At 41.8% G+C, this 26,443-nt stretch overlaps 2 protein-coding genes and 2 long non-coding RNA genes across 8 annotated transcripts in view; 1 reads left to right on the plus strand and 3 right to left on the minus strand.

Moving 5' to 3' along the window:
* LOC111259238 (death-associated protein kinase dapk-1) overlaps window positions 1-1,278 on the minus strand; it is a 62,434-nt gene extending 61,156 nt beyond the window's left edge. Inside the window, exon 1 of the mRNA XM_022831082.2 lies at window positions 1,079-1,278. The gene's annotated coding sequence lies outside the window, so the exon portion shown is untranslated. The remainder of the gene's footprint in view (window positions 1-1,078) is intronic.
* A 3,811-nt stretch (window positions 1,279-5,089) lies between these two features.
* Window positions 5,090-26,443, minus strand: part of LOC111259239 (uncharacterized) — a 59,820-nt gene continuing 38,466 nt past the window's right edge. For 3 of the 5 annotated variants that reach the window (XM_086967813.1, XM_086967812.1, XM_086967814.1), the window contains exons 2-8: window positions 9,618-9,928; window positions 9,226-9,437; window positions 8,782-8,953; window positions 8,131-8,454; window positions 7,424-7,842; window positions 6,636-7,112; window positions 5,090-6,288 (exon numbers count right to left, since the gene is read on the minus strand). In XM_086967813.1, the coding sequence (XP_086823939.1) occupies window positions 6,144-6,288; window positions 6,636-7,112; window positions 7,424-7,842; window positions 8,131-8,454; window positions 8,782-8,953; window positions 9,226-9,437; window positions 9,618-9,794 (1,926 nt within the window). In that variant the 5' untranslated portion in view covers window positions 9,795-9,928 and the 3' untranslated portion in view covers window positions 5,090-6,143. Of the gene's footprint in view, window positions 6,289-6,635; window positions 7,113-7,423; window positions 7,843-8,130; window positions 8,455-8,781; window positions 8,954-9,225; window positions 9,438-9,617; window positions 9,929-10,233; window positions 11,940-26,443 lie in introns of those variants that run through there. The other 2 variants (XM_086967811.1, XM_022831085.2) reach the window with 2 other exon arrangements.
* LOC147753672 (uncharacterized) lies at window positions 18,358-20,808 on the plus strand. Its single transcript, XR_015310498.1, has 3 exons — window positions 18,358-18,640; window positions 18,799-18,974; window positions 20,461-20,808. It is a non-coding gene; the product is annotated as an uncharacterized LOC147753672 (long non-coding RNA).
* On the minus strand, window positions 21,326-22,782 carry LOC111259241 (uncharacterized). Its single transcript, XR_002679526.1, has 2 exons — window positions 22,708-22,782; window positions 21,326-22,366 (listed from the first exon to the last, which is right to left on the minus strand). It is a non-coding gene; the product is annotated as an uncharacterized LOC111259241 (long non-coding RNA).

A 26,443-nucleotide genomic window follows, 5' to 3' on the forward strand; every position in this document is an offset into this window, starting at 1 on the left:
GTTTCGCAAGCGAGATCTAATTTGAAGGCTGACGACTCAAAATCGTTTGCGTAATGATCGCACAGTCTTCAAGTTCTACGTCTATCTAGATAGATATTGAGGAATACGGCCAAATGCCGCTTGGATCTAAAACCGCTGTTGGGTAAGTTACATCCACGGGACGATCTATACGACCGACATCGAATATCCTCCGTCCACCCAATGACGAGTATACACGGTTCTAACTATCTAGAACGGCGGTTAGCTAACTGCCACAGTCTGAAAGCTGTATGCTGCAGAGGATCAGTCAAACGAAATCGAAACATTCATGTTTCAGAATCTGTTATCAGCAGAAAGAAAGCTTAACTTCTAGGTAAAGATACTTGAACGTCTAGAATGACACGACTTATCTAGCTACTTATCAGAAATTGTAGCTAATCTCACTACACTAAAGCATATGTATAAAGCGGAACATCTACACACTATTTTCACATACATAAGTACTCGGCGAGACAGAATAAATACAAGTTACCTATAAAGTCTCTACAGCTTTTCCCCAGCCATATTTTACTTACAAGTTAGCTATCGGCAATAGCTTGGTCGTCCTATATTCGCTGTTCGTCCAGTTAAGATCGTGTGCTTTAATATCGAAGGCTGAGAAATTGTGCTTTTGTTGTTTATGGAACAGTAGTGCTACTCTTACTATGGCGGCTAGTGACGCGTTAGTTTGACGCTTAATCAGCTACAGCAGGCTACGTCTGCGACGGTGCAGTGACAACTTACGAAACGCAGATCTACAAAAAATTATGGTGGGAATTTTTGATGTACCTCAACGACTTTTAAATTCGTGTTCAAAAAAGTTTCATAAATTAGCCTAAGGAACTATTGCTTAAAGTTGAGCCATTTAGTGAAAAATAATCAAATAACTAACTTTGGCCTTCTAAAAATCTAACAATGAATCCGCCCGAGCGTTCAGTTTACGGGTCAGCTAATCTTTGACGTCGAGTATAACTACCTGTAACGTGTGCGTATTTCTATTAGTGGCAAATTACTCTCAAGAGATCCTTAGAAATGATCTAGGAGCGTATCACAATTGTACCTTTAGGCCCAGCTGACGTTCTCGTCACATAATGGCCACTACAGCTTCGACGTTCGTACAACACATTCGCTGGGGACCCATCGGCCTATGTTTTGGGATCCGGCAACCAAATCACGCACTAACGTTTTTCGTTTCCTCTGATCATCGAGTAATTATCCACAGAGCTGGCCGCTTAGAGCAGAAGTTTCACGCAACGTTTAGTAGATTCCGTGCAAATAGTCCAGCACGAGATCGTTGGCTGGTCGAAAAAAGGTCGCCATGTATCGATCACGTTGCGGAAACATCTTTCGTAATCCTGTTTCGGCCAAAAGCTGCTTGGGCTCGGTCCATTTTCAAACGCTATGGTGACATCATACTGTGAATACCTGAATAAATAGCAAGCAAGTATTTCGAGCAAATCATGGATTAGAATCTAGGGATTAACGTATTTGTTTCGTGCCAGCGGTTAATCGTACAACACAGTACAAGTTCAGTTCCGGACATAAAACGAGAGTTACAGTTACTTTCCGTTAGTTCACCGCAGGTATGGCTTGATATCGTTTTGTTTGCCCAGCTTCTGGTAGCTGAAATGTCCCAAATGATCGACAGCCAATATGGTCTCAAGCCATGAAATGACAATACCAAATGTAAATGATCCTAAGGCTGAAACGGGCATGCGAGCGAAGCTATCTATAGGAAACGCCGTCATTCACATCCTCTCGAAGCTTTTTGCGCAAAACTATTAGATGATTATCGCTTCCTCGGCACTGAGTACCCGCAAAACACGAGGCGTCGTGTTTTTCGAAATTTTTCTTATAGTAAAGTTTATACGCTTAAACACTAACTTGAGCAACCAGAAGTTATATTCAAAGCCTATGACGATTGGAACTACACGCTATTGCAGGTTGTTTTAATTGCTTAAGATAAGAAAGGGCCATATAGCTTGCCGTTCAACGTATCTCATTACGCCGTTCTACGCAATCTCAAGAAGATTACTTACAAGAGAGGGCATACAGAAGCAGAGACAGCACGGCTGTAATCGTAAAATGCTTTTGAAATTTGTGGGCGTGACAAACACATTCTTTTCTGTTGTCGTTAGATAATAGCTTCACGTCCACTTAAAAAAATATGGACTTGATAATCGAGTTTGAATCATAGAAAGCGTTTTAAAATAATGTGAATCCTCGATAACACTATGATAGACGTATTTATTGTTGGCCAACAAAATATATTTAAAAAATAGGTCTCCAAATAAGGCAACTGTAAGTCTGTTTTTTAAAAGGCTGAACCTATTTTTCACCAGTAATTTTACGTTTGTAAGAAGTTACTGTTCGATTTTTGAACGGCTTTGAAGCCTGTCAGCATTATTACACGAAACGCTTATCAGGGTGGCGTAGATCAGTGGCAAGATTGTTTGGAAATTCTATTTGTATCTATATCTTGTTCCGACTTGAACTTACAGATAGATAATACGCGCTAACTTTATCCAAAAAATAAGCATCTTGTGATGCGAAGTCTTGTGAGGTAAACATTTACGTTTTTACAGGCTGCTAATCGCGTTTACAGCATTTAACACTGTTACATTTTTTTGTTCTATCATGTAGTAGTTCGCTAACTAGCGTTAATAATACACTGTTATTGCCTGCTGCATTCACAATGAATAGAATTTTTTTTCTGGAACATTTAAGAATAACTTGCAGCTAGTCTTGGCCCTTTTTCAGATCCGGGAGCCGAACAGATTTATTGGCCAGAGGATTTGGGCCTCGAAGAACGCACACGTCTGATTTTACTGAACTATAATAAAGTTAATAGTAATAATAATAATAATACGTAAGTTATAAACAGAGGGCAATCTTGGCTCTAGCATAGCCTGTTATACCCGACACGTTTTTTTAGAACGTAAGCAACAAACAATCCTGTGTTGACATCAATTTTTTTCAAAGAGAAAATTTTTAGGATCCAGCTGTTCATTTCCCTACTTAGGTAAACTATTTAAGCTAAGGATTGGTCGAACGAATTGACGGGTACGCTGCCAAATATCATAGGTTATGCGAAATCATTAACTTGCGCAGACGACGGGGGACGACAAGGGAAAGCTCTAAGAGTTATGCTATATGCTAAATGGTTTCGCCGTATCCTTTCTTTGATTCGGTGGAAAAATGTTATTTTTTCATAGTAAAAATGATGCTCATTTATGCAAACGTTTCAACGTACTTTAAAGGTTTTCCTTTAAGCTATTAGGTCTACGGTGACGTTATAGTTTTTTTTCAGCTGGATGACGAGGTTTCAGTAAGTCCGGGATGTCGTCGGCGAAAAGGACAATATTTGAGGGCTCACTAAATCGTTCTGGGCGAATACGTTGGTTTGCCACGGACCGCTCTACACAGCAACTTCGTTCTTCGACTTCGGATCTCAGATGGCGTGCAACTCCACGGTGTACAACAGATCCGTGTAAATTAATGTTTCAAGTCTGGTATTACCGTTAGTGGTGCTGTTTTAGACGACTGGTTCTTAGCATGAAGCAATACTTCGAAGTTAGGTTACCACGTGTGCATTGGTTCAGGAGGTAACCACTACATCATTACCCGGTCAGTTAATCCAGGTGGACCGTTGTTTAGTCACCGCAAGGGTGAAAATCGACGACTTCCTAATACATCGGACTTTAGCTTGATGTTTTCTCGCACTTAATCATTTCCCGCCATACACGTTTCTTGTTTTAAAAACAGATAGTGACAGATATCGATTACAGAACTTCTTAGTAGGCTCTTAACCAAAGCTGCGTCTTAATTTTCGTTTTGTCATTAACCAGTTGCTGCTCGTTAGCAATTCTATTTGATATATAAAAAGCTACTTAAAGGAATATACGAGAAAAGCTAAGACTAGCTTATATATATATATATATATATGATTTTTGTAACTTTGGCAAATGTTTATAAAACATTTGTATACATATACATTCCTAAATCGTTAAATCGGTAAAAATAAAAACCAAACGACTTATCTACTGTAAATTATAAGAACAAGAAACGCCTAGGAAGCATTTTCTCAATACCTCCTCTATCTAAACGTGTTTGGTCTATAGCCTTAACTAAAGGATCACAGTGATGATAGTCCTTAATTTCAGTGAGATTTCATGTTCGAAGGCTGTCCTACGCTGCCGTGGTTACTTTTCTATCGACACGTACACTTCGTACGCTCATGCAGAAACGAGAACGATTTGTTTGATACTGAAGGGTCTACACAGGTAACTACTAATCTATAATGATGCACTTCGAATTTTGGTACGTTGAATATTTTTGATAGACTGTCAAATAACGACGTCTGTATCTTTGGGCCATACAATCCTGCATGGCAGACCACTGACGATTGTGTAAATAAACAACTTAGCCAACGCGATCCTATGTTTTTGCTGTATAAATCTATCTCGTATAGTGCATGTCGGCACAGTTTAGAGTTTCGCTTGTGACATGACACGGTCCTGACGTGCGACGTATTATTTCATTCATATATACCTCTAACGGGCAGGACCGAATACGCTTGGTAGATGTAGACCTGAGTGAATGATCTGTATAACAAGTCTGTATTTACCGATACAAGCTGGTTAAATCTTCACCCGGTCTACGTGGGAAACGTCATTGGAATCAGGGTATATTCCTCTGTAGTGCAACCTGTAATGTAGTGCCGAAAGCGTCCCGTGTCTTCAGATGCGTATTTCAAGCAGGAAGTAAGCGTTCCTTCACTTTAGTTATATATAATCTCAAAATATTTGGATCATTCGAAAGTTGTGCCACATGCTTTGACTGCTAGCTTAACTGTGATGACCTTACTGCGTCTTGTTAAAGACATGGCACACGGTACAGAAGTAATGTACTTATATACAGGTTGTGCTTTGAAGAGAAAAGGCGCTCTGCTAGACCTTTGCTCCTAGTGCAATATCCCTAAGGGTTGGAAGTAAGTACATCGTCTAGCCATATTGTACATAGTTAGTCTAGAATCATATGTAGATCAATTGAACATTGAAAAGACTTCCAATTGCAATCAAAACAGTGACTTTTATTTTTTCTTAAATATACAATGTATTCATCTATACAAAATGTACACTAAGATACATACAAAGCAAGTAGTAGCAAGAATCCATTCTTCTGATGGTATAAGCACAAACGTTTGAAAAGGTTCGATAGCTTCAAAATCGAGTTGGATAATGATGACCATATCTTTGCGCTGCGTTTTCGAGCCATCTAGTCCACTGAAATAGGTAGTGCTTGCAAAAATGCACGCGAGAATTATCTCTTCTTGAAAACCAATGTCTTCAATATTATGAAGACATCGACAATTGAGATTGATCGCCGTCGTTTACGTCATCGTTTAATTGTCAAAGATTAATTTATATAAACAATTGAACATAAGGTTGGATTAACAAAAGCAAACAGTAGTTAAACAAAAAAAAAAAACATTTTAAACATTTTTATTTCTCAAAAAGTTTTAAAAACGCATTTTAGCACCTTGATTAGATTACGATTGTTTATATCTCAAGATCGCGGAACGACCATTTCTAAACTAGGTTTCCTGTGCACCAAAGTTACTATTTTTTACAATTCGGTTATATTTTAATATGGTACGCCTGTGAACGCTACCCACTAGGATATGAACGCAGTTCGATAATAACAATTAAATTAGTGTAGATTGGTCGGAGCTGGATCCGAAAGACCGATTGAATCAGTAGCCGATACGTGCTCTAATGAGAGTTTCATGTAGGCACGCATCAAGGTACACACATTGATTGTTTTCAAAGAAACAAGCAAGATAAAATGCCGAAGCAAGGAGATCACGTGTCATCGTTGAGGCATCCGACATAGGGTTCCAGCAGGCGTTCATATAGGTCATTATAGCACCGAGACAACAGCGCGATATAAACTACCATGGCATAGAATGGCCTACATGGAAGGACAAACATGCGCTACGGAATAATGAGTTGACCAAAGGGCCATCTAACAAAGCGATTTCAATAGAATATGGTATTATATTATTACAATTGCTCTCAATACACGTTAGCGACGAGTAAAGGCAATTATAATTAACTCATATTTTATAACTGTACGGTGATGGTGGCCGTCATCGGCCGAACGTGAGGCTCACGCCTGAGAGCTCTCCGATTGGAAGGCATCAGTGGTTTGCGTAAAGCTCCATGGCGATCCAGAGCAGGTTCGTTAGCACCATCAACGAAATCCGTACTAGAAAAATGCCCGCAATAATCAAAATCATTGTACTTCATTATTCCTTCTAAGCTAAACTTGTACTGGAACTAAAAGGTTTCAGCTTGGATCAGAGATTCAACACTTCGCTACCACGCACTTAGTAACACTGCATACACACCTTCACATATTTGGCAATATTAAAGCACCCGTTTAACTTCTAAGTACACAGACGACATTCGAAATTCTGTGCGGTTCTGCGAGAATCCATTAATAAGGCAACTCTGTGTCACTAGAAAACGGACCGAAGGTGTTCCAAATAGGCTTGCCTTCCTTTACAAGTTGTTAAAACTGAAGCACAGTAAGTTACTGTTAGCTGCTCTTACCTATTAGTAATAGACGAATCGGGCTTTTGCTCCGCTAGCTGGTCAGCGACTTCGTGGTTAGTGCAATCATTTTCGTGCTTGTCGGATGCCACGCTCAATTTTTCTATTTCATTCTGTCCTTCCTGTGCCCCTAGCATGGCTGCTAAAAAACTTTTCCGTGCGCTCTCCTTGTCGACAGGTGAAGCTGGGGGTTTCGTTCGCAGTTCCACTTCCCGACACTCTTTGATCGTCTCCCGAAAGTTTTCTTGAAGAGTGTTGCAAAGGTTTTTCTCTGCCTTTAAACTACCACCCTTTCGAAGGACAGGCACCTCGTTCACCGAGGTGACTGTTAAAACAGGCCGTGGCTCTATTGTCGTGTTTTCAACATTCTCCTGTGACTGCGCCTTACTGGACTTTGACTCCGTCCGTGGAACTCTCTGAATCGAAGATGAATTTATGGTTGATCCAATACGCGTTGCAGTACGACATGTCGCCGCTCTGTGATGGAGCAAAGCAGAACTCATTGATATTTCATAAACCGACAGTTAGCGAAAATTCGGTCCTTTCTCTCTAAAGGACAGACCTGAATAGACCCTAATTGATTGATATTCCTACATAGTGACGAGACCCACACGATTTATTTACGTGCTATTCGTACAAGCAATGAATGACACTGGTGCAGACATGTTGATTTCAAAATGTTTGTGCCTTTTCCATTTAACTCCACTACCTATTGTGTTTAATCAAATGAAATTAAGAATACAACGTTTTCAATCAAGGTTCGTTCGAAAGTCGTTTTCCTTTTTTACCTTCGAACGGATCTCCTGCGGCCATTTATTCCGCTGCCTGTGTTGGTGACCACAGTTGTGGGCAAAGACCGCACACTTGATTGACTTTTTGAATTATTCTGAATCGCCCTCAATGCCCTTCTCTCACGGATTCGGCCGACTGTTTCAGCGCTGAGTTGGCGTCGCTTAGAGGCACCACGCGTCGTTCGAATGTCGCCCTTGGTCGGTGTTATTTCTGGCACCAAAATTTTCTGTTCAGCTGGATCACTAACTGACGTGTCATTTAGACCAGCTAGTTTAGCCCCACTCGGTCGCCTGCCCCTCGGTTTAGAGCTGGTGAGGTTGGTCCCTCCAAAGGCAATTACTCCTCCGGCGGGAGCAAGCTTTCGAGAATTGCGCATGGTGCTCGATCCGCGAAGAATTGCTTTGTGACTACCGCCCTGCAGTTACACGTAGCAAAAAATAATATAAATGATATATAGATGCTAAGCAAGTACTGAACAAACAGAAATAGGTCCTCACTGAATACTGCTAAAGAGAACGGTTATAAATTATGATGCAAAATTGACCTAACCTATAATAATGAACATACTAAGTCTTGAAGTGGTTGTATTGGCTAACATACTGTTCATACTTTTGTCATCGTAAAGCTATTGGACAATCGGTAGGGTTACATGACATCTTTTCCACGGAGAAAAGATGCGCAATTGTTGTCATGCAGCATTTACCTTTGATTTGAGAAAAGTGAACAGCTTCCGTTTTACCATTGGCTCTCCGTGGTCACTGAGTTCATCTTCAGAAGAAATCTTGTAGGTGTCCTTTAATGGTTCAAGCTCTGGCGGCAGCGTACCAATCAGTTGTGCGTGATCAATAAGTACTTGCACCGCTATAGTCGCTCGTTCACTGAAACGCGCTGCCATTTCAGGGTTGGTTTCAACCTTAATTGCACCAGGCATCAGTGATGGCGCTACAACTTTGGCTAGATTTGCTGAACTCATCTTATTCTTTGTATCGAGTTTTGACACCTCCTGAAAAGCAAACAGTAAAGACAACTCGAAAAAACAGCTCCCGATTATTATATATAAAGTGATAAACGTTGATAGCATACCGATAATAATCGATCCCCTTGATTATAGAATGTATATGATATATCTATGGACAAAATAACGGTAATCCGCATAGATTTTGTGTCTCTCATCAATATTGACCTTCTAGACATCGCTTTCCAATTGGGAGAATATCTAGTTTAGAATTATTTATGTACACCTCATAGAACCGTAAGAGAAGGTCATAGTAGAGGTAGAGAAAAAATTGTAAGCAACTCATCCAGATCGGCACATGTGGGTCGTTCATATAGGTTTTTTTTTTTATAAGTTTACCTGTAGAAATAATGCAACATGCTTGAGCGTATTTAAATGAAAAGCTGGCATCAATAGACAGGCCAGAAGAAGGCTCTGAGTTCGATGATGATGGGACTCTAATTGGACACACTTGACAAATACTTCGTGCAATATATGAGGTACAACAGGTTCGGGTAGTGCCCGCAACCATCTGGAAAACATCATTAAGAGAGCGAGTTAGAAGCATGATAGCCTAAATCAACAGTCAATATTTTCTACGATTTGAATTTATATCGGGTAACGGAATTCATGAGTAATTGAATTTTCTATTACGTGTCATGGATGGAGATTTTTGATATAGTGTAAATCTGCTTTCTCCCTTTCCTTGCTCTGCGGAAACATACCCAACTTGCGTGTAGCAAAAGTATATTGCACTAAGTGCACGAGGTAACTAACAGCATAAGATATCCTCAGAGTACTTGCCTCTTTAAAACACAAGTAACATCGTGAACGGAATACTCTTGTCCTGGGGGTACCTGACCGTTATTAGCCTCCATCATGTCCTTTAAAGCTGTCGCACGGCGTTCATTTCCGCTTTTGCGTAGGATCCCCTCTTGGCCAGCGTGTTCTAACAGATGAGATGTGATGGCCTCAAGTATATGAGGTACTGGACTGCTAATTAACGATGAAGTTCCCTGTAAAAGTGACAGTTGCATTCTGTTAGAATTACATAATTGCACATTCCCAACGGAGGAGGTTTATGTGTATATATTGCATTTTACTTGATAGTGTCCAACAAAAAACGTTGCGTATCATGTATAGTCCATAACAAAGCTTTTTGAATTGATCAGGCATTATTAGCATTTGGACGGTACCTGTTGTTGCAGTTGTAGCGGCACTCCAAAGTAGGACGAGCTCTCATGGCCTTCGCCCGCAGCCTCCTCATGAAGCCTTTTCAGGGCCTCGCGTAAGCGGCGCGCCTTGATTGCTGATAGCTTCAGCTGCTTTTTCGAGAGGAGCAGTTTCAGCAGGTTCGAATGCAATTGACTCATGCTGGTGGCAGCGGCAAGTGGACTTTTGCTAAACGGTAGGGAAGGTCTACAAAACGGCAATGTTTTGGCAATGCTGACACCGAAGAGCGTGTCAGCAGATACCGTTGATATATGGGACACCGCAGCAGTTCGTACTACGACCATAACAAACGTAGAAAAAAAGATGCAACAAAATGTTAAACTTAACAATATTTCTTAGCATTTTTTTCAGTCTACTCACAGAGGCATATTCTAGACTAGGCCGACACTCATCTCTGTATCCTTCGTGGGCTGCATCTCACGTTGTAAATATTTCTTGGTCGATAGAGACTGCACCTTTTCTTGAAATACCCCATTTTTAGAAGTTTATAAATCGCTATGCAAATATTGTCGCTATGTAGCTTCGCAACGCCAAGGAGAGACGAACTCGCTAAGAATACGCCATTGAACCATGGAATACCTAGCCAGTTTTTCCAGCCGAAGTGCGTATCCAGAATGAACATCACCTACAACTGTCGACACTTTCATTGCAGTCGTTTTAGGGCGGAAACCTCAGGCACGATAAACAGCACTCGTCACTTTCGGCACGTCTCACAGGCAAGTGACGAACTAGCCCTGTTCGGTTCGTCATACCGCGTTCCCAAAGTTGCAATGTTTTACGATTGCTACTGTCAGCTAAGGTGAACATTAGCGACCACTCTTTTGTTTTTTGTCACCCCGTGATAATATCATTGACTCATAGGCTCATGTATGTTACAAACAAAATGGTAGTAATCTCATTCTAAACGTATTGTGCGTTTCTCAGACACGTAGCACCTCTCACGTCTGCGCAGACTCGATCATGATGTTATCGGCCAAAACGTATTACTATAGAACACGTCATAAGAAGTCTCTTTTAAGCAGGGATTTCTATGATTACAGAACGATCATACTCATTGTTTAGTTGACATGTTTAACTTTTCTCTTACCTAATCGTTTCTTTTTCGGAAATAAAGCGCTGAGTGTCAATTTAGCACGTAAACCCCAGGCGTCGTCGAAATAAAAAACCGTCATTATACCGATGACTGTTACTGACCCGAATACTGACCGTAATCAAATGGATTTATCGTCTAATCTACCGGTAAAAAAACTCCGTTTGATGCATTTCTTCATATGTGACTTCTGCGGCTGATGAGGGGCAAGCATTGAGGAAAGCACAGCTCGAACCTGTTCAATACAAGTGCCTCGGCCGAGTGAATTAATTTACCGAGACACGTATGGTCAGCACAGTGTACAGGTACGGGGAAGTTTGAGGACTGTACCCTTGCCAAGCCTCGAGAAGCGCTGCATGCTTCGTACTGTAGGATGAGAGGGTCAATTAGGAGCTGGGGTTTAGCTCGTTGGAAAATAGCCAAACATTAAATGCGCCTTTTTTCTCAACATTCTCAACACAGCATTTAGTGTATTTCAACAGATTTTAGGATACCAATGTCGTATTACACACGCAATGAAATCGTAGTTAAGCGTGCTTATGTGATCCTGCTGTGATACTTTTGCGATTGAGAGAATTTTCCCAATATCTCTTTTGCTCTAGCCTAAAATCAGAGCTGGCAGTGAATGCTCGCTACGGCAACAACACTCGAACATTGTGGAGTTCATCGTATCATTAAAGGGGACCTCGACTCCTTTCGTATGGCTGATAATCGAAGTAGAAGTCCAATGTAGTGAATCACATGGATGGTTACACCATGTCGCCTTTATTACATACCTTCAATATACATTGTATATGACAGAACAGTGATGACACTTATCCTAACCTTACCCATTGTTAATTTGGCTTAATATAGTTCTGGTTCGAACTTCATCAAGTTGTATATGTATTCAGCACATGATTTGGAAGACCCTGATCTCCTTTAGCCGTCTAAAAGGCCAACAATTTCTAGGAACACATCGACGGAAGGAAGACTGCTCGCAGTTTCGTTGTAAAGCTATTTTATAGAAAGAGAGCTAAAACACTTTGTTGACACTGTACCCCCGGGATGCACGTTCCAGATAGTAAAGTGCATTTCATACACATCTGCTGTTTTTGCGCGCGCCTACAAAGTTAAGCTCTGTCGAAAGCAGTTAAACAAATACCGTTTGTTACTCAAATCGCAACGGTAAACGACTGTTGAAATTGATTAATAGGAATTAAATAATATCGTTGGGCCTTAAGGATACGCTTCGGTGCGTATTGTCAGCCGACTGGGAAGTGACTCGTCGTTAAGTTCATATGATCATAGCCTGCCTATGACTAATGAGATATACAAAGAAGTAAAGATGCTGGCTACCCCGCATAGCGACCGACAACAGCGCACGGAGACGGGTTATTGTCGTGCCAAAAGGGCTCGTCCGACACGCACGTCGATTGCATGACGATTACCACAGTGTTATTACAGGCGCTGTCATAAACTGGATAATGATAGCTAATTTGTAGTTTAAGCGTGAAACGATGTGTGAGAAACGCAACGTAATTTACCGCTCAATCGGGTACTACGGACAAGTAAGCTTTTGTCCTACAAATTCACTACTAACTTAAATATGTGGACCGGTTTTTAGTCCTTTTTGTTCAAGTTTCAATGTATTATAAGTTAATACTCAAAGAATTTCAATAGGTTGTATCGTTTTTTTTTTTTAAATTAGTAATTAGGCATTTTCGTGGATCGATTTTGAATGACCCTACTGGATATCTGTCCGGTGCTGGCGTTAACTGTCGTTTCAGGCGATTGGCCCTTCGCCCGTATCACTGAGCTTAACCGGTAAACACGATCGTGGGGTCAAGTTAGAAGAGACGTGGCTTGAAAACATCATTAATAATTGTTTTCTTAATAAAACAAACGCGAAAAACCGCTGTGGTAAGAGCAGCATTAATCAATAATGGCATTTGGTTTTTATAGACTCCTGTTTGTTTGGTCCATTACCTATTATAAGTTAACTTTGTCCAGGTAAAATGCGAGCGATAAGAAATCAGTTGACCGCAAAGTTTACAATTTTAAAAAACTTATTTGAGAAGTGCGCGCTGAACTCAAACTAAGCCAGTGATCTAATTACTTCAGTTTTTCTTAAAACTCTCTTTTCTTTCTTAAGAGAAGCTGAAGACGAAGACTCGTTTTTTTTTTCAAGTTGTCTTCTACGCCAAATCAAGCCTTTTTCTGTTTTAGCTGAAACCAGAAGGAAGCTATTTTAGGGATATCAATGACTGAACGATCAGTCGAAAGGCCAATCGTCGATCGATTGTTTGCTATAGGACAGTGCCGACATGATCAGAGCATTGATATAATGTAGAGTGCACGATATATATCATATTTTGGTTATCGATTATATTAACATTATCATTGTTGACCGAAACGCCTAAACCGGGTGCAAACCGAATAGGCTACCTGGCCATAGAGATCATTTACTTTTTTTTGTCAAACACTATACCACCGTAGTACAATGAACAGTTTGTGCCAACTTTGTCGGCAACAAAAGTAACCAAAACGGCTGAAGTAGAAATTTCCAATAAATGGCCAACAATAGAAACGCGGACACAATCATATATTAAAGACGATCGGCCGATTCGCAGACAGCATCAGTTCTAGAGTTATTATGATGATTACGAATTTCATCAATGTCATAAAAAGAGAATCGAAAACAGCTCAAAATAATTTCAACAAAAGACGACAGAGAAAAATATCGAAAGACGAACAAACGTTAAACATGCTATATAGGTTAATATAAATAGCAGAAAATGTCCGCACGCACTCTACTTTGCCTTTTCTTCGGCCTGATCAATACTGTTGATAGCGCAGAACGTTCCTTCGTTTCTGTTTTGTTCTAACGTTTGCCGTGAGCAACTCCTGCACCTGTGAACAGTCCCAGCGCTCATACGTATAGACAGCAGATAGCGATCTACTCCACTTATTAACAAACATCCAATATTGTGTATCTTCGTAGTTATTTTTAGCGGACAATGTAGTTAGATAGATGAAGGTCATCCTCTAAAGGAAAAGACGATTCACGTCAACCACCGTCGTGGCGTTTGCTCTAAACTTTCGTAGCAAAACGAACCAAACGGATTTTGGCGAGTGTGGGAACTTAGAACTGTTACGAGCTTTTCCGCAAGATGGCAGGATCTTACTTGCCGCCATCAAGCAAGTTTTCTGAGTAATACAGCCACGAAGTTTTCGTAGAATTTCGTTGTCTTCGACTCCGCCCCAGCGAATTGAATCGTAGCCATCTTCATCGACATCGGCATTTCGACGAACATACTTAACCTAACGGCAGCGATACGCCAAACAAATAGGGTTAAAATCGATTCTGGGGGCTCGGGAGCTGCCAGCATTCTTCCAGTATACGAATGTGGTCCATAGTGACAACTTGAGCCCTATCCTTTTCTCCGTTGTGCTTCATCATGCTTCGCATACAATATGTGGGTCCAGAAAAGTTAGATCTGAATAGACGATTTACTTATTGACAGGACGGGTTGCTTTTACGCGCAACCAGTCCAAGGCAGATTATGTCTTTTTGGAACTGGGACTGACCATAAGAGTAACCAAAACAGAAGCAATCAAATTCAAATCAGGGGGCCATAATTGTGGTTCGTGACATGCTACGTTCCTTTGGCCGATCGCTACCACGTTGTGACCGGTTCACCTACTCAAGGTTGCTAACCTCGTATAAAGGTTTCTTCCAACAAATTACAGAAGGACGCATAAAGCTTCCACCAATGGTCTTTCTCTACGGCTTTGCGGTTTCCGATCTCAACGTTACGCCGATTGCAGCATGAAGGTTAAGCTTAATCTGAATGATTTTACGGTAAAAGATTTGGAACATATTTACCGAACAACGGCCTCGTTCCTTAAAGGAGTATTATGACCGCACCGGACAACCTATGACAGACTTCTTTACTTCCTGGCAGCGATGCCACTATCCGCCGAGGACCTCCAATGACGTATCAACCTATCTACAGTTCGCGCATGTTTGGTAAAGCGGTTCTGAAATTTATCGAAGGGGGCCATGGCAAACGAGGCCTAGAAAGGACTTGACCGGTCTCATAGATATGTAGTGACGCACTATGCAGTACACGGTTTTCAGTCTCACCTATACAAAATACAGTTTCAGAAACATGATGAATATTGTGTTTGTACTAGGTAGAGACAATCTCGTACTGTGAATCATGCCTCTCACTGTCTAGAAGTTCAATTGCTGAACACTTTGGCTCGCTAGCTAGCCGACGAGTGGCCATAACGAGGTGTTTAATGTATAATGCAGTTTATAGCAGGTACAAAATAACCCTGTGAATCCTAGGTTGACCGTTCCGGGAAGCGGCTTACGGCGTTTGCCAGACTCCTGAAGGCGTTATATTTACGGTATAAGATAGCTCAGAACGCCAAGTTGTTATAGATATATTTCAGGTGTTCAGAATGCTGTCTGGCGAACACGAATTAAGTTTAATTGATATAGGTATTATGTTCTCTTACTGTTTCCGAGAGGATAACACATCAACAGTCTTTTAGGGGCATTGAGGAGATAACTGCACCGTTGAAGACTGGCGTTAATCTAAAGCAGTCGATCTTGTTGCTAGGGCTGAAATGATAATGGCTATGTCTCTAAACTACCGCTATAATAACAGCTACATCAATCATCTATTTCATCGCAGAGATCTGACACAGCCGCAACAACAAAAGCAGCGGTCTGCGGCCGCACTCTAAATAGCCCAAGTTACCACCGCATTTGGTATAAAAGCGAAAGCTATTAGCTACGTCGATTTCTCAACGTTACTTCTTTATTTGATCATTTGCTCTTGACGGAGGACCGAAATAGGTACATACGACATAGCACAATCGATCTGTTATCTGGTCGTTTTTGATATGATGATGGACTGCGCCTTGCCCTTCGGCCATGACTAATCGCGGACGTATTGCAGAGTTGTTATTGTTGTATAACACTACTGATGACGACCTGGATCGCCATCGAGGTTCCTCATCAAAATCAAAGGCTTGAGTACGAGCATTTACAACGAACGAAGTGATAGGGGTAATGACAGACATGTTCCGCACGTACATGCTTAACGCTTATGTTTAGAAATAGTGAACAAATATCGACTTACACACGGACACCCATATACAGGGCGTACCGTCAAGTGTATGAAGTGTCGTAGACGCCGCCGGACAGCTGGAATGGCCAATTTCATGTGGACGTCAAGATGACTTCTTCAACGACCCTGTAGCAAGTAACAAGGGCGCCGGCAGCTCCGGCCAAATCAACTGCACCCGTCGGCTACTATGGTTATAACCCGTTCGACATGTAGCGACCGCATCGATATAACTACATAACGTAACAGTAAAGGATAAGGCTACTTATATATATATATAAGGAGTGCCTCGATTGATTCATTCCGGCCATCCATCACTGCAATTGCTATAAGCATCTTCTAGCGCAATCAATGCTTTTGGTGGACGTTTCCCGTCTTTTTAACTGTGAGCCATAATAACCCAGTTTAACACTCACAGTCATTAGTGCAGACATTTACTAATCGTCTAAAGATAGGTGTCAATCCAATGATCAGCTGGGATGGGTCGACGACAATGGCAAAAACGCTAATAGCGTGCAATTGCGTTTATAATTCTCCATATATGTACGTGCACACGTCGCGTTAGCGTCAGTTCTGAAACCGACATAACGTGCGGGCTCATTATTATGCACAGAGGATGTACAACTGTACTGGATTAAAGTGGATATTTACGGTGTCAAATCCCAGTCCGTATACTATCTTAAGCCGCAATTGCGCATAGTCCGCGTATAGTCAAAAGATAGTGTAGATCACCTATTCCGCTCAATAAAGAACTGTAAAACTGTACATACACATACTAACATACAGGTATTTGTCATTAGGTCTCAGAGATAACGGGTGAGTTTATGCATGCCCAGGTTCATGTTCGTTCATGCTGTATTCGTAGATCTCAACCCAGTGGAAGCAGATAGGCTAGTATTGCTGCTAAGTCGATTTAAACCCATATAGTGATCCTCATATTAATTGTTACCATTCGCTGCTATCGCATTACGTGCCCCTGGAAACTATAGTCGGACCCCACATGTCTGTCTCCAGTTTCAAACAAACAGAAACATCGAATAGCTAATATATCGCCGTTCGTTACGGTCGTGCTGGTTGTAGTAGTAAGAGTATCAATAACACCAACAGCTGAGTTTAGGGACTATGCGCCCACAAACGCCAGACAACCTCGTCCTCATGCCTTTCTTGCCCAAATGGATAACAAATGAAAAAAATTGAAGGTCTTGCTATCGGATCCTATCACCAGAGACGCGATCATCATCGGTATCGCGGCTGTTTCTACGTTAAGAGCTTGCCTCCACTGCACAGGTTGCTTATTCTCTATCACAAAACAATACTATACAGTTTTTAAGTATTTAGAGCGTTTCTGATAGACAGAAGATGAAACGCACATTGACTTTTTGCCATCGACCAAACAGCCGCAACCGCCGTATTATATGGGACAGCCGACCAGAAATGGCGTCAGTAAGCATTAGCAGGCGGAAGACGTAGTGCTATAGCGTTGTGTAGCGGGAGATGCTGATGGCTGATCCAAGGCAACGCAGGCAGGATCAAAAATGCATTCTTCGGCTCCTGGGCTCGAGCCCGACCCGGCGACGGAGACGAATGTTTGAATGTTTTTTTGTGCCAAAACGCTTTTTCTTGCTTTGCGTACATGCACAGGCATGTGTGGTCGGCGGATGCTGCGATCACCTTAGAGAGCTTACCCGAAGTGACGGCTACCGCGAAAATTGAAAAATACTCATCACTTCTAGTAATAACGGGTCAGATCCTTAAGAAATGAAAGGCTAATAGCTTGCGTATCGCACAAAGAGCGTCGTTGTTGTAGAATACAGATTGGTAACAATGTATTAAGTATTCGATTTATCAGCAGATCGACATATCACTTACGTGATACTTGTGTCTTCGCACATTTGTTGGGCTTTAAAGCCGGCTAAGTACTTACGGTTGGCCATTGCCGAAGCTGATCGGCCCCATCAACACTCATAGCTGTCACTTGTATTGTAAGTAGCACTAGACATAAATGTCTCGGGTCTTTGATCGTCGCTGATACCGATCACAACAGGAACAGTCGACGCTTTCATTAGGTGCGCGACGGCAATAGCAGTAATTCGTTGTCGCCCTAATACAGATGGCGACAGAACAAAGTGCGTGATGCTGAATGATGAATATTGGCAGGGCAGGTGACGCGAGTGCGGCCACATGGGACATCAGGCGTGACACGCTAGATACGACAGCAGCGGCAAAGGCGACATGGGACACTTGCGCGAAAGGAAGTGGCAACCACGCCACCGGAAAAGCTGCTAGTCCAGTTTAGTCGCACGCAACAACAGAAACCAGAATGAAAACGAGGAGTGTAAAACGGAGTACGTGCAATGCACGCAATCCGACGAATTCATCGTTCAGAAGGTAGATATAGGAGACTTTGCGCCACTATCTAACAGTTGCTCTCACTATTTCGCCAGCTCACCGTGTTGCTTGATACAAAAGCTTTACCTGTATGTAATGCGCTGGATCTGCGCGTTCGGCCTTTCGGCTAAAAAGAATCAGCTGTATATTGGGATGACGATACTGCTGATGATCGGATTGGCCGATGTTTGTGCAGATAATGGTGCTGCTGCTGCCAGTGCTGTGAAAGCATTTGACGCGCATGCTCTGGTCAGAGCGTTGTCAACCACGGACGTCAAAAAGACGTACAAATACAGGAGATATGTGGTTAAGCGCTGTCAGTCACTCAACCACATGCGGCAATAGATTTTTTTTGACCTCATCATTTTTAATGGGGCTGAGACATGTGAGTAACCCGAATAGAATCCTCGAAATGAGTGCCATATGCATTCGAGTAACTGCGCAGTATAAGTGGCTTGTGCGATAGTTGATGATATAGACCAACGTTTTCGGGAATTCCTTATTTGGCACCGGTTAAAGGGTATGTACCACACGCATTTTCAGGGAACGCAGATGTATAGAAGGTGCTCAAGAAGCCATATAATATGCGCAACTCTGATTGAAAAAACCAATTCACAAGTACGTCTATGTACGTAGTGCTGTCTGTCGACTACAATTTAACCTACTTCTAGCATAATAGATCTCGCCGAGGGCTATTCACCTGTCCGACTGGTGCAAAGGTAAGCAATCATTTCGTACTGATCCGCACTTTCTCCTGAACTCATATTTTGACACATTCAGTTTGGTTCTCATGAGAACCAATGGCACACGATCGGGGGATGGCAATTAATTAAACCGTTGCCTTTACGCTTTCGGTTTGCTGCCCAATGCTACAGTTCATTGAGCCGACAAAAGCACAGTAATGGCAGCATTCTGTTGAGCGATACAAATAGCAAGCCGGCATAAAAATTCTCCTGTCGACCGAAACGTCGACCATCTCCATGAGCCAACAATTAGGTAACCCTCAAAGGCGGCCCTCATCATCGTCGATGCCATATGTCGTTTCCCATATACATTAAACATACCCTATATAGTGCGGGACAAAATCTTCGGTCGCCATAACAGCTATATATAAATAGGCATTACCAATACGACTAGCAGTGCAGACCCATAGAAGCACTTTTGCAAAGCTTATAGATTTAGAGCCGGGCAGCGGCACGTATCCCGGTAGGATAAAATGGAAGCAAAAAAACTTTGATAGACCAATTGTGAGGAACATCTGCTCACCGTAAGGGAAGAAGTGAGTCACTCCACCCGCCAAACAGCAACGCTGATACTAATACTACTTATATTTTGAGATATTTTGTTCATTATCACTATCGCAAGCATCAGCCGCTGCTGCTACAGGTGGTTCGTTCCCGCTGATGATTGCCCGTAGAACCGCAAACAGCGTGAATTTTCCCAGACGCTGTTTTCAACGAGCCTTCAGCGAGTTTTTCAGATACGTTGCAGCCATCAGGTAGTGACTTCAGTTGAGCTATGGTTCTTTAAAGCTGCTCCACTAGAAAAAAGATGTCGCTTACGGTCAACTAACAATCCAATCCGAATTTGCCCCCCATTCGTTGATTGTGAACATTTATAATCGCTCCCACCACTACAGATTTGAGGGCGAGGCACATTTGTAGAGAGTACCGGCAGATACGCAATTGTCAATAAAAATTTGTTTAGCTTTTTTCCGATGAATCAAAATTCATCTAATGACTTGGTACGTACGTTTCACAGGGGTTATAGCACAAATGTACTCAAATTTACTTTTGTATATGTGTGTGTGCGTATGTCACGTAGGCGTTTGTATATTAATTAAGTTTACCGAATCAAAAGCGATTATAGATAATGCTTTATGGAGCCGGTGATAGTGATAGGTAATTAAGAAGTACAAGGATGATACAAGTAGATTGTACAGCGAAAGTCTCAAGCTAATTTCTGTCTTATTTCGGTTGGGGAATCCTTGCCCGTATTAGTTAGCTGTCAAAAAATCGTCTCCTGTTTTTCAGCAGCGAGCATTATAAGCTTCACCGTTCATATATCTATCAGTCTGTTGAAAAGACGACCAATTCTATATTGCTCATTCGGTAAGTACAGAGATATTCATTCTCTAGCATTTAGCTGAAATTAGGAAAATGAAAATAAGCTTGTGATCTGTAATGATATGATCACCGCTTGCAGCCCTATACATCGTTGCGGTAATGACGACAGTCGGCACTGAACAAAGGCCATTTTATCTCTAAACGAAACAGACCAAATTTCTAAATGGCTAAAAATCACATTATTACGTCAAGGTACACACAAGTTCAAGTGTTTACCTAATAACTCACTGAACTGAAAAGGGGAGAGGATGGCCATCGACGTTGCATTGCATGCCTTCAGGCCCTAACACAAAGATCGAATACGGCGCTGCCAAAAATTACACCCTCATAAATGCACCGCATTAAAATCCATGGAAGCCGTTAAGAGCAAAACGAGAAAAAGATCGAAGTAAAATGAAAAAAGCAGCAAAAAAAAAAAAAAGAAAAACGCCATTACCAGATCATCACGATGTGTGAAAGCTCGCAGAGGTTCAAGCAGCAGCAGCAGCAGTACAAACAGGATATTGGAAAAACAACCGGGTGACAATGGCGGCAAAAGCGTTCTTGCGAGCAACAACACCAGCCATTTTCTAGATCCGGCTTTGACTGTAACCAGATTTTAACGAGACTTTATCTCATTAAGTCACATGAATTGACTTGGCCAAATGTTACTTGTAGAAGGCCTAGCAATGGCGAAAAACGACTACAAAATTACCTCTAGACTATTGGTAAGTGGTAACCGCGATGATCTTGCGGCCTTTGTACCTTGTTTAGCGCCGCAGACGCCTCCTATTGAAGAAATTATCTGGTAAATTAAGGACTTTCATTATATATTCATCTTTTTCAAGCAGTGTCACCAATCAATGATGCAATACAGATTGAAATAACGACACTGTAGAAACACTTAATATTTTATCGCTTTGGAAGGGATCAAATTAAGGCCCAGAAACTATGCAATTGCCATATTTGAGCCTATTATTAAAAAAATATATATTTATTTGAAATTTCGCTAAACGGTCAGTGGCTAGATATAATTCAACATGTCACCCGAACTCATCAGTAGCCTATACATCGTCATCGTCCAGGATAATTTCAACGTTATTAAACACGTGTAGCAATTGATATTATTCGAACAGTTTCATATATAGTAATTGCGCCTCTATCCTCTACCAACAATAATTCCTATTAGACATCAGACTAATCCTTGCAATCATAATAGGCCTAATACGGTCACAATGGTTTCTTCTCTTAAAGGAGACGAATGATCAACAGGCCAAGCGACAGCCTGAATAGTTCAACTTTTTCACTATTTACTCCATAACTGCAGTCGCTGACGTATCAATAGAATGACGGAACTACTGATTTCTGCTACTGGAGCCGCTGTCCGAGTAGTAATTTTTGTACATCAATTATAATCACATCACGAAGTTAGCAAGCGACCTCGGCACAAGCAGCTGGCGTGTGATCGAAAGTTGAACGTAGCAATGTATTTCTCATCTGGTGGAGTCATTGCTACATATAATAACGTCATCCTCAGAGTGGTAAGTTTCGCTACGCAACAACTGCTGCCACCGGCCATATCAAACACGTGCTTCTCCATCCGTGACCAGCGGCAGACTTCATGCTACTACAGGGTTGACGACGTGTCAGGCGTAGAAAGATAGTTCGGTAAAAACACAGTCATCAGCTGTAATAGGTGCACGAACACATTTTGCATCGTTGCATCCAACCTCGCCAAAACGCTTGTCGCGTAAGATGCTGACGTTGGAAGCTCAGAGCGATGAACACATCGAAGCAGGTATATGTACTATGCATCGCAATAAATGCACTAACACCAACAGCCATGGCACCCATCTAGTCACCGACAGAGACTGAGGGAAATAGAAAGCGCGGGCAGAGATACCGTCGTACTGGCCAACATGAGGAGAGTCAGTGGTGATCCAAGCCCACCATAAAAAAACTACCGCTACAGCTCAACACCAATGTTGTGTCGGTTGGTCGGCCACCTGCAAAGCAGCAACAATAGCAAATCGTATCGTCATACCAGACTTCCATATACTACGTTTTGGTCGACGTCGCCATTGACGCTAAGGCCTTACCGTTGACGACAATGACGGTGATTACGATCTACGTTGCCGTTGGCAGATACAAACTAGCCAATCTTTCAAGTACAAATTATGGGCCCGCACGTCCGCATGTTTATTGTATGAGTGCCTTATTATGTCCAGCGTATGAATATTTGTGCAATAACTATCTATAAATAACGAAATCTAGAAAAGAGCATGGTTCTGTACCCTGCAAAGTGTCGTATGCTTTTCTGTACGACTGTATTTAATAGTGTTCTTACCTGCACAATAACAAATCAATTGAATTCTCTTGGCATGCTGCATATAGTAGTGAGTCGCACCGCTCCAAATCCATGACCTGAGGCTTTGATTTTCGAAACCCTGCGTTATTATTAACCTTCAACTAGGTCCTAACTCTAATGTATAACCAGACATTAATAAAATATTTAGAGAGAGATCAACAAAACTGTTAGATCATTACAAGTTTCAGATGTGGGTTTGTGTCTACAAACGAAAATTAAATGTCGACGTCGAACATCCTTATACAGCTTACAATCTATGCCCCACCCCCCAATTTCTTTTTCATATAGCGACGTCGCCATAATGAATAAGGTAACGTTTCCCCTCTACCTGATTCTAATGCCCTCCCTGATCAGTCGCTACTGATCAATGCTGTTTTCGATGATCCTACACCGTCTCCGTCCTCTCTTCGCCACCCAAAGGACCTGTTATGTAAATCTTTCTTGGATCTATCCAATGCGGACGTCGTGCGCTCAGAGTCGACCAGAAGCAAGGTCATGTCTGCCACAAAGGACACGAGACATTATTATGAGGCCACACAACATATAAAGATGCCGCTAGGAATCTGATCGTCTGCTCATGCCAGATTCGCAGCTTCGTACCCTCGACTTTCAATATCCTGTGTTTCTTGCTCCCTTGTCTTCTGTTAAATCTATTCTTCTGCGCAAATGAAAAGACGGGGCCGGTCATAACACTAAGGCGACAGGCCTGAACTATCAACGAAAGAGGCGGCGGCGGCGGCGCCCCGGGAGAATTAACATCGACAGACCCAAACTGTATCGTGCGCATATTGAACGATGCGACCGTGTAGTTCTACGGCCACGCTCGTCACAGTGCACAGCTGGCACTCGTCGAAAATTTGCTTGCTATATACAGTAAGGAGACATGGGACATCTAATGAGCTTTGCCGCTGTTCAAGGCACAGACTGACGATGAATCGAAGGTATTCGTGCATTGCAACGTTCACAATTTGCCTATCCTTAGTGTGTCGCCGTTTGGTCTTTACCGCCATTGTTCGACCTTCGACAAAAGACACATGCGCAGTAGTACTAATGTGGCTGGAACTGGTAGGTCGGCTCTATACAGCTCTCTGCACGAGGTCCAATCAAGATAAATGCAAATGTCGCTATGACCGCGAAAATCTCTTATTGCTTCTTCATTCTCTCTGCCCTCCTACTCCTCTCTCGCTCGAGTCACGCAACATTAGCTTCTACCAAAAACCGTCCGCGACCACGCTGATCATACATGTCACTTTTCATCGAGCTGCTGTTCGACTCAATCAAACAAATTCAGAAAACCCTGTTAACCTTCTTTTCCTCTCATCTTTTTCATTTTCTTTTTTTTTTCATTAAAGCTTCACAGGAGTTTTGCTTAAAACTGTTGCAAATGTTTTAATTGACTGAATTCAATGTTGTCACTATGTATGTGTGCATGTATGTATGTACATACATACATACATACATACATACATACATATGTAATACATCCTCGTCACCAACTTTCATTTGATTCTTTTCTTTTATTTCCTCCATCCATTAAATTTCCTATGAAAGGCCAGCGAACAAGCATATCATTAGGTTTTTCATTCCAGTTTGTTGACGCGAAAATTATAGACCGGCACTAAAGTAAAACGGCTATAAAAAACGTGCGTAGAAGTTGATTAGGAAAGAAAGAAAAAGGAACCATAAAGCAACGATTGAAATGAAGTACAGCCAGATAAAAGCAGCATTGATGCGGCAGATCCTCACCGTTACGAGCAGTTTTCCCCATGACTAAATCTGACAGATTTGACAGGTTCGTGATCATCATCTTCGTTGTTACCTCTGCGTGTTGCAGAGAGTTACATTTAAGCAAGACAAACCACGTGGTCACCGCTTTGTCAAACTGGATGCGATAAGCATATTAAGATAAGTAATTCTAAAGTAGTCTTTTTCATTTTGTCTAGTTACTTTTTGAACGACTCAAGCAAATAAATTTCACTCTTGTCCGTTATTGGACCGAAGTCACAAACAATTACAGACATTGAAAACGGCGAAGGATTAGCGATCTATTGATTTAGCTGCATGTACATACAGACTTCAGTGAGAAGAAACACAATGGAAAGCGCACTACAACAGTAAACTTTTACCACAACCCCACCCGCGCATTTAAATTGATGGAACACGCAATACTACAGAGTTCTACAAATATAAATGAAAATCACAAGATGCTCAACATACGCTGGTTTTCGGGGGTATTTATGCCCAGTAGTTCGGTTCGGTTCGGTTCGGTTTGACAGATTAACCGAATTGGGTCAATGAAATCGTTTTTAGTAATTCAGGGTGTTCAATATAAAATTTATTGGATTCAGGGGGCGGGGGGGAGAGTCGTCAGCGCCAACTTGATGAGCATAGCGATATAGTGTACCTTGCTTGCAGAATTCTTAATGCCTTCGCGTAAAAACGCGATCCTGCACTGCATAACGTGATTATGAAATGAGCCTCTTACAGATGGCGTGGGGTGGGGGTAATTGCAGAATTTAAAGAAATGTGTATAAAACGTATTTCAAAGCTTCTACGGTATATTTATTTTTGCCATACAAGCAATCATCACCCTCACATATACATGTATCGAATAAAGAGAATAGGATTATTTACAGACCATTCCGTAGAATGGCACGACAGTAACAACAACAATAACTATATATAATAAGAGCTAGTATATTTGGTCCATAAAAAAATGCCCCGTACCTATTTATATTTGCCCATTGCGAAAGATTTGTTTGATATAATGCTAGTATTTATGGTCAGTATCGCCAGTCTCCGGGCGCTATTAGCCTGGGAAAATAAATAACAATTTTTCTGTTGCTGCTGATACTTCTATAAAAGCTGTCGGATAGCCCTGTTCTTTTAATGTCTCGGAACCCTTTTTGGTTCAAGGGACACCGAAGGCCGGAGCAGTGCGTGCCAACCCGATGCTAATTATACATATATCAAACACACAAACGATGACGTGGCAAAGCATATAACGCGAAGTTCTTTTACTTATTTGAAACTAATTAACTATTTCGATTATTATATCTATTACCAAATCGCATCTATGGCGATGTAAGCCACCGAGGGGCCTTCTTACTTTTCAGTGTCAGACTCCAGACCTGACAATAGAGAGACAAACGGATTTTGATATATATTACTCCCTGCAACACTCTGCCACATTACTGTCGCCACTAATGACGTGACCATGTTTAGCTCATTCAATAGGCACCGACCTTTTCGATCGATATTAAGTATATGAAACCGCAAAAAAAATCCAATGACGATAATACCTCTATATTGATTGCAAGGCTAACCTACAAAATCCCAAAATGGAGTGTTTTGTTTTACGGTATGTAGAAGTCCGACAAAATGATCGTAACGATTGGTTCGGTCATTATGAACAATTTACTAACACAAAAGTGGTACAGACTATACAGCGATGCGTGTACATTCCATACTCCATAACAATATACTTAGACAAAGCATTCTGAAGTTTCAACTTTGCACATACCAGTTCTATGCACTTGTGAGGAGGGAGGTTTACTGCCAATGCCGACCCAGGTTTGCCCCTGACATCGTCACCAGAGGCGGCGCCCGCCCGGTCAGGCAGCGACGCCCCCTTCGTTCGATGTTGTGCTACACTCTTCATCGATTTCAACGTATGCTGTCGCATGAAATCGGACCTAATCTCATATCAGTGCAT

Source organism: Varroa jacobsoni, unplaced genomic scaffold, assembly GCF_002532875.2.
Source record: "Varroa jacobsoni isolate VJ856 unplaced genomic scaffold, vjacob_1.0 scaffold_310, whole genome shotgun sequence".
Lineage (NCBI taxonomy): Eukaryota > Metazoa > Arthropoda > Arachnida > Mesostigmata > Varroidae > Varroa > Varroa jacobsoni.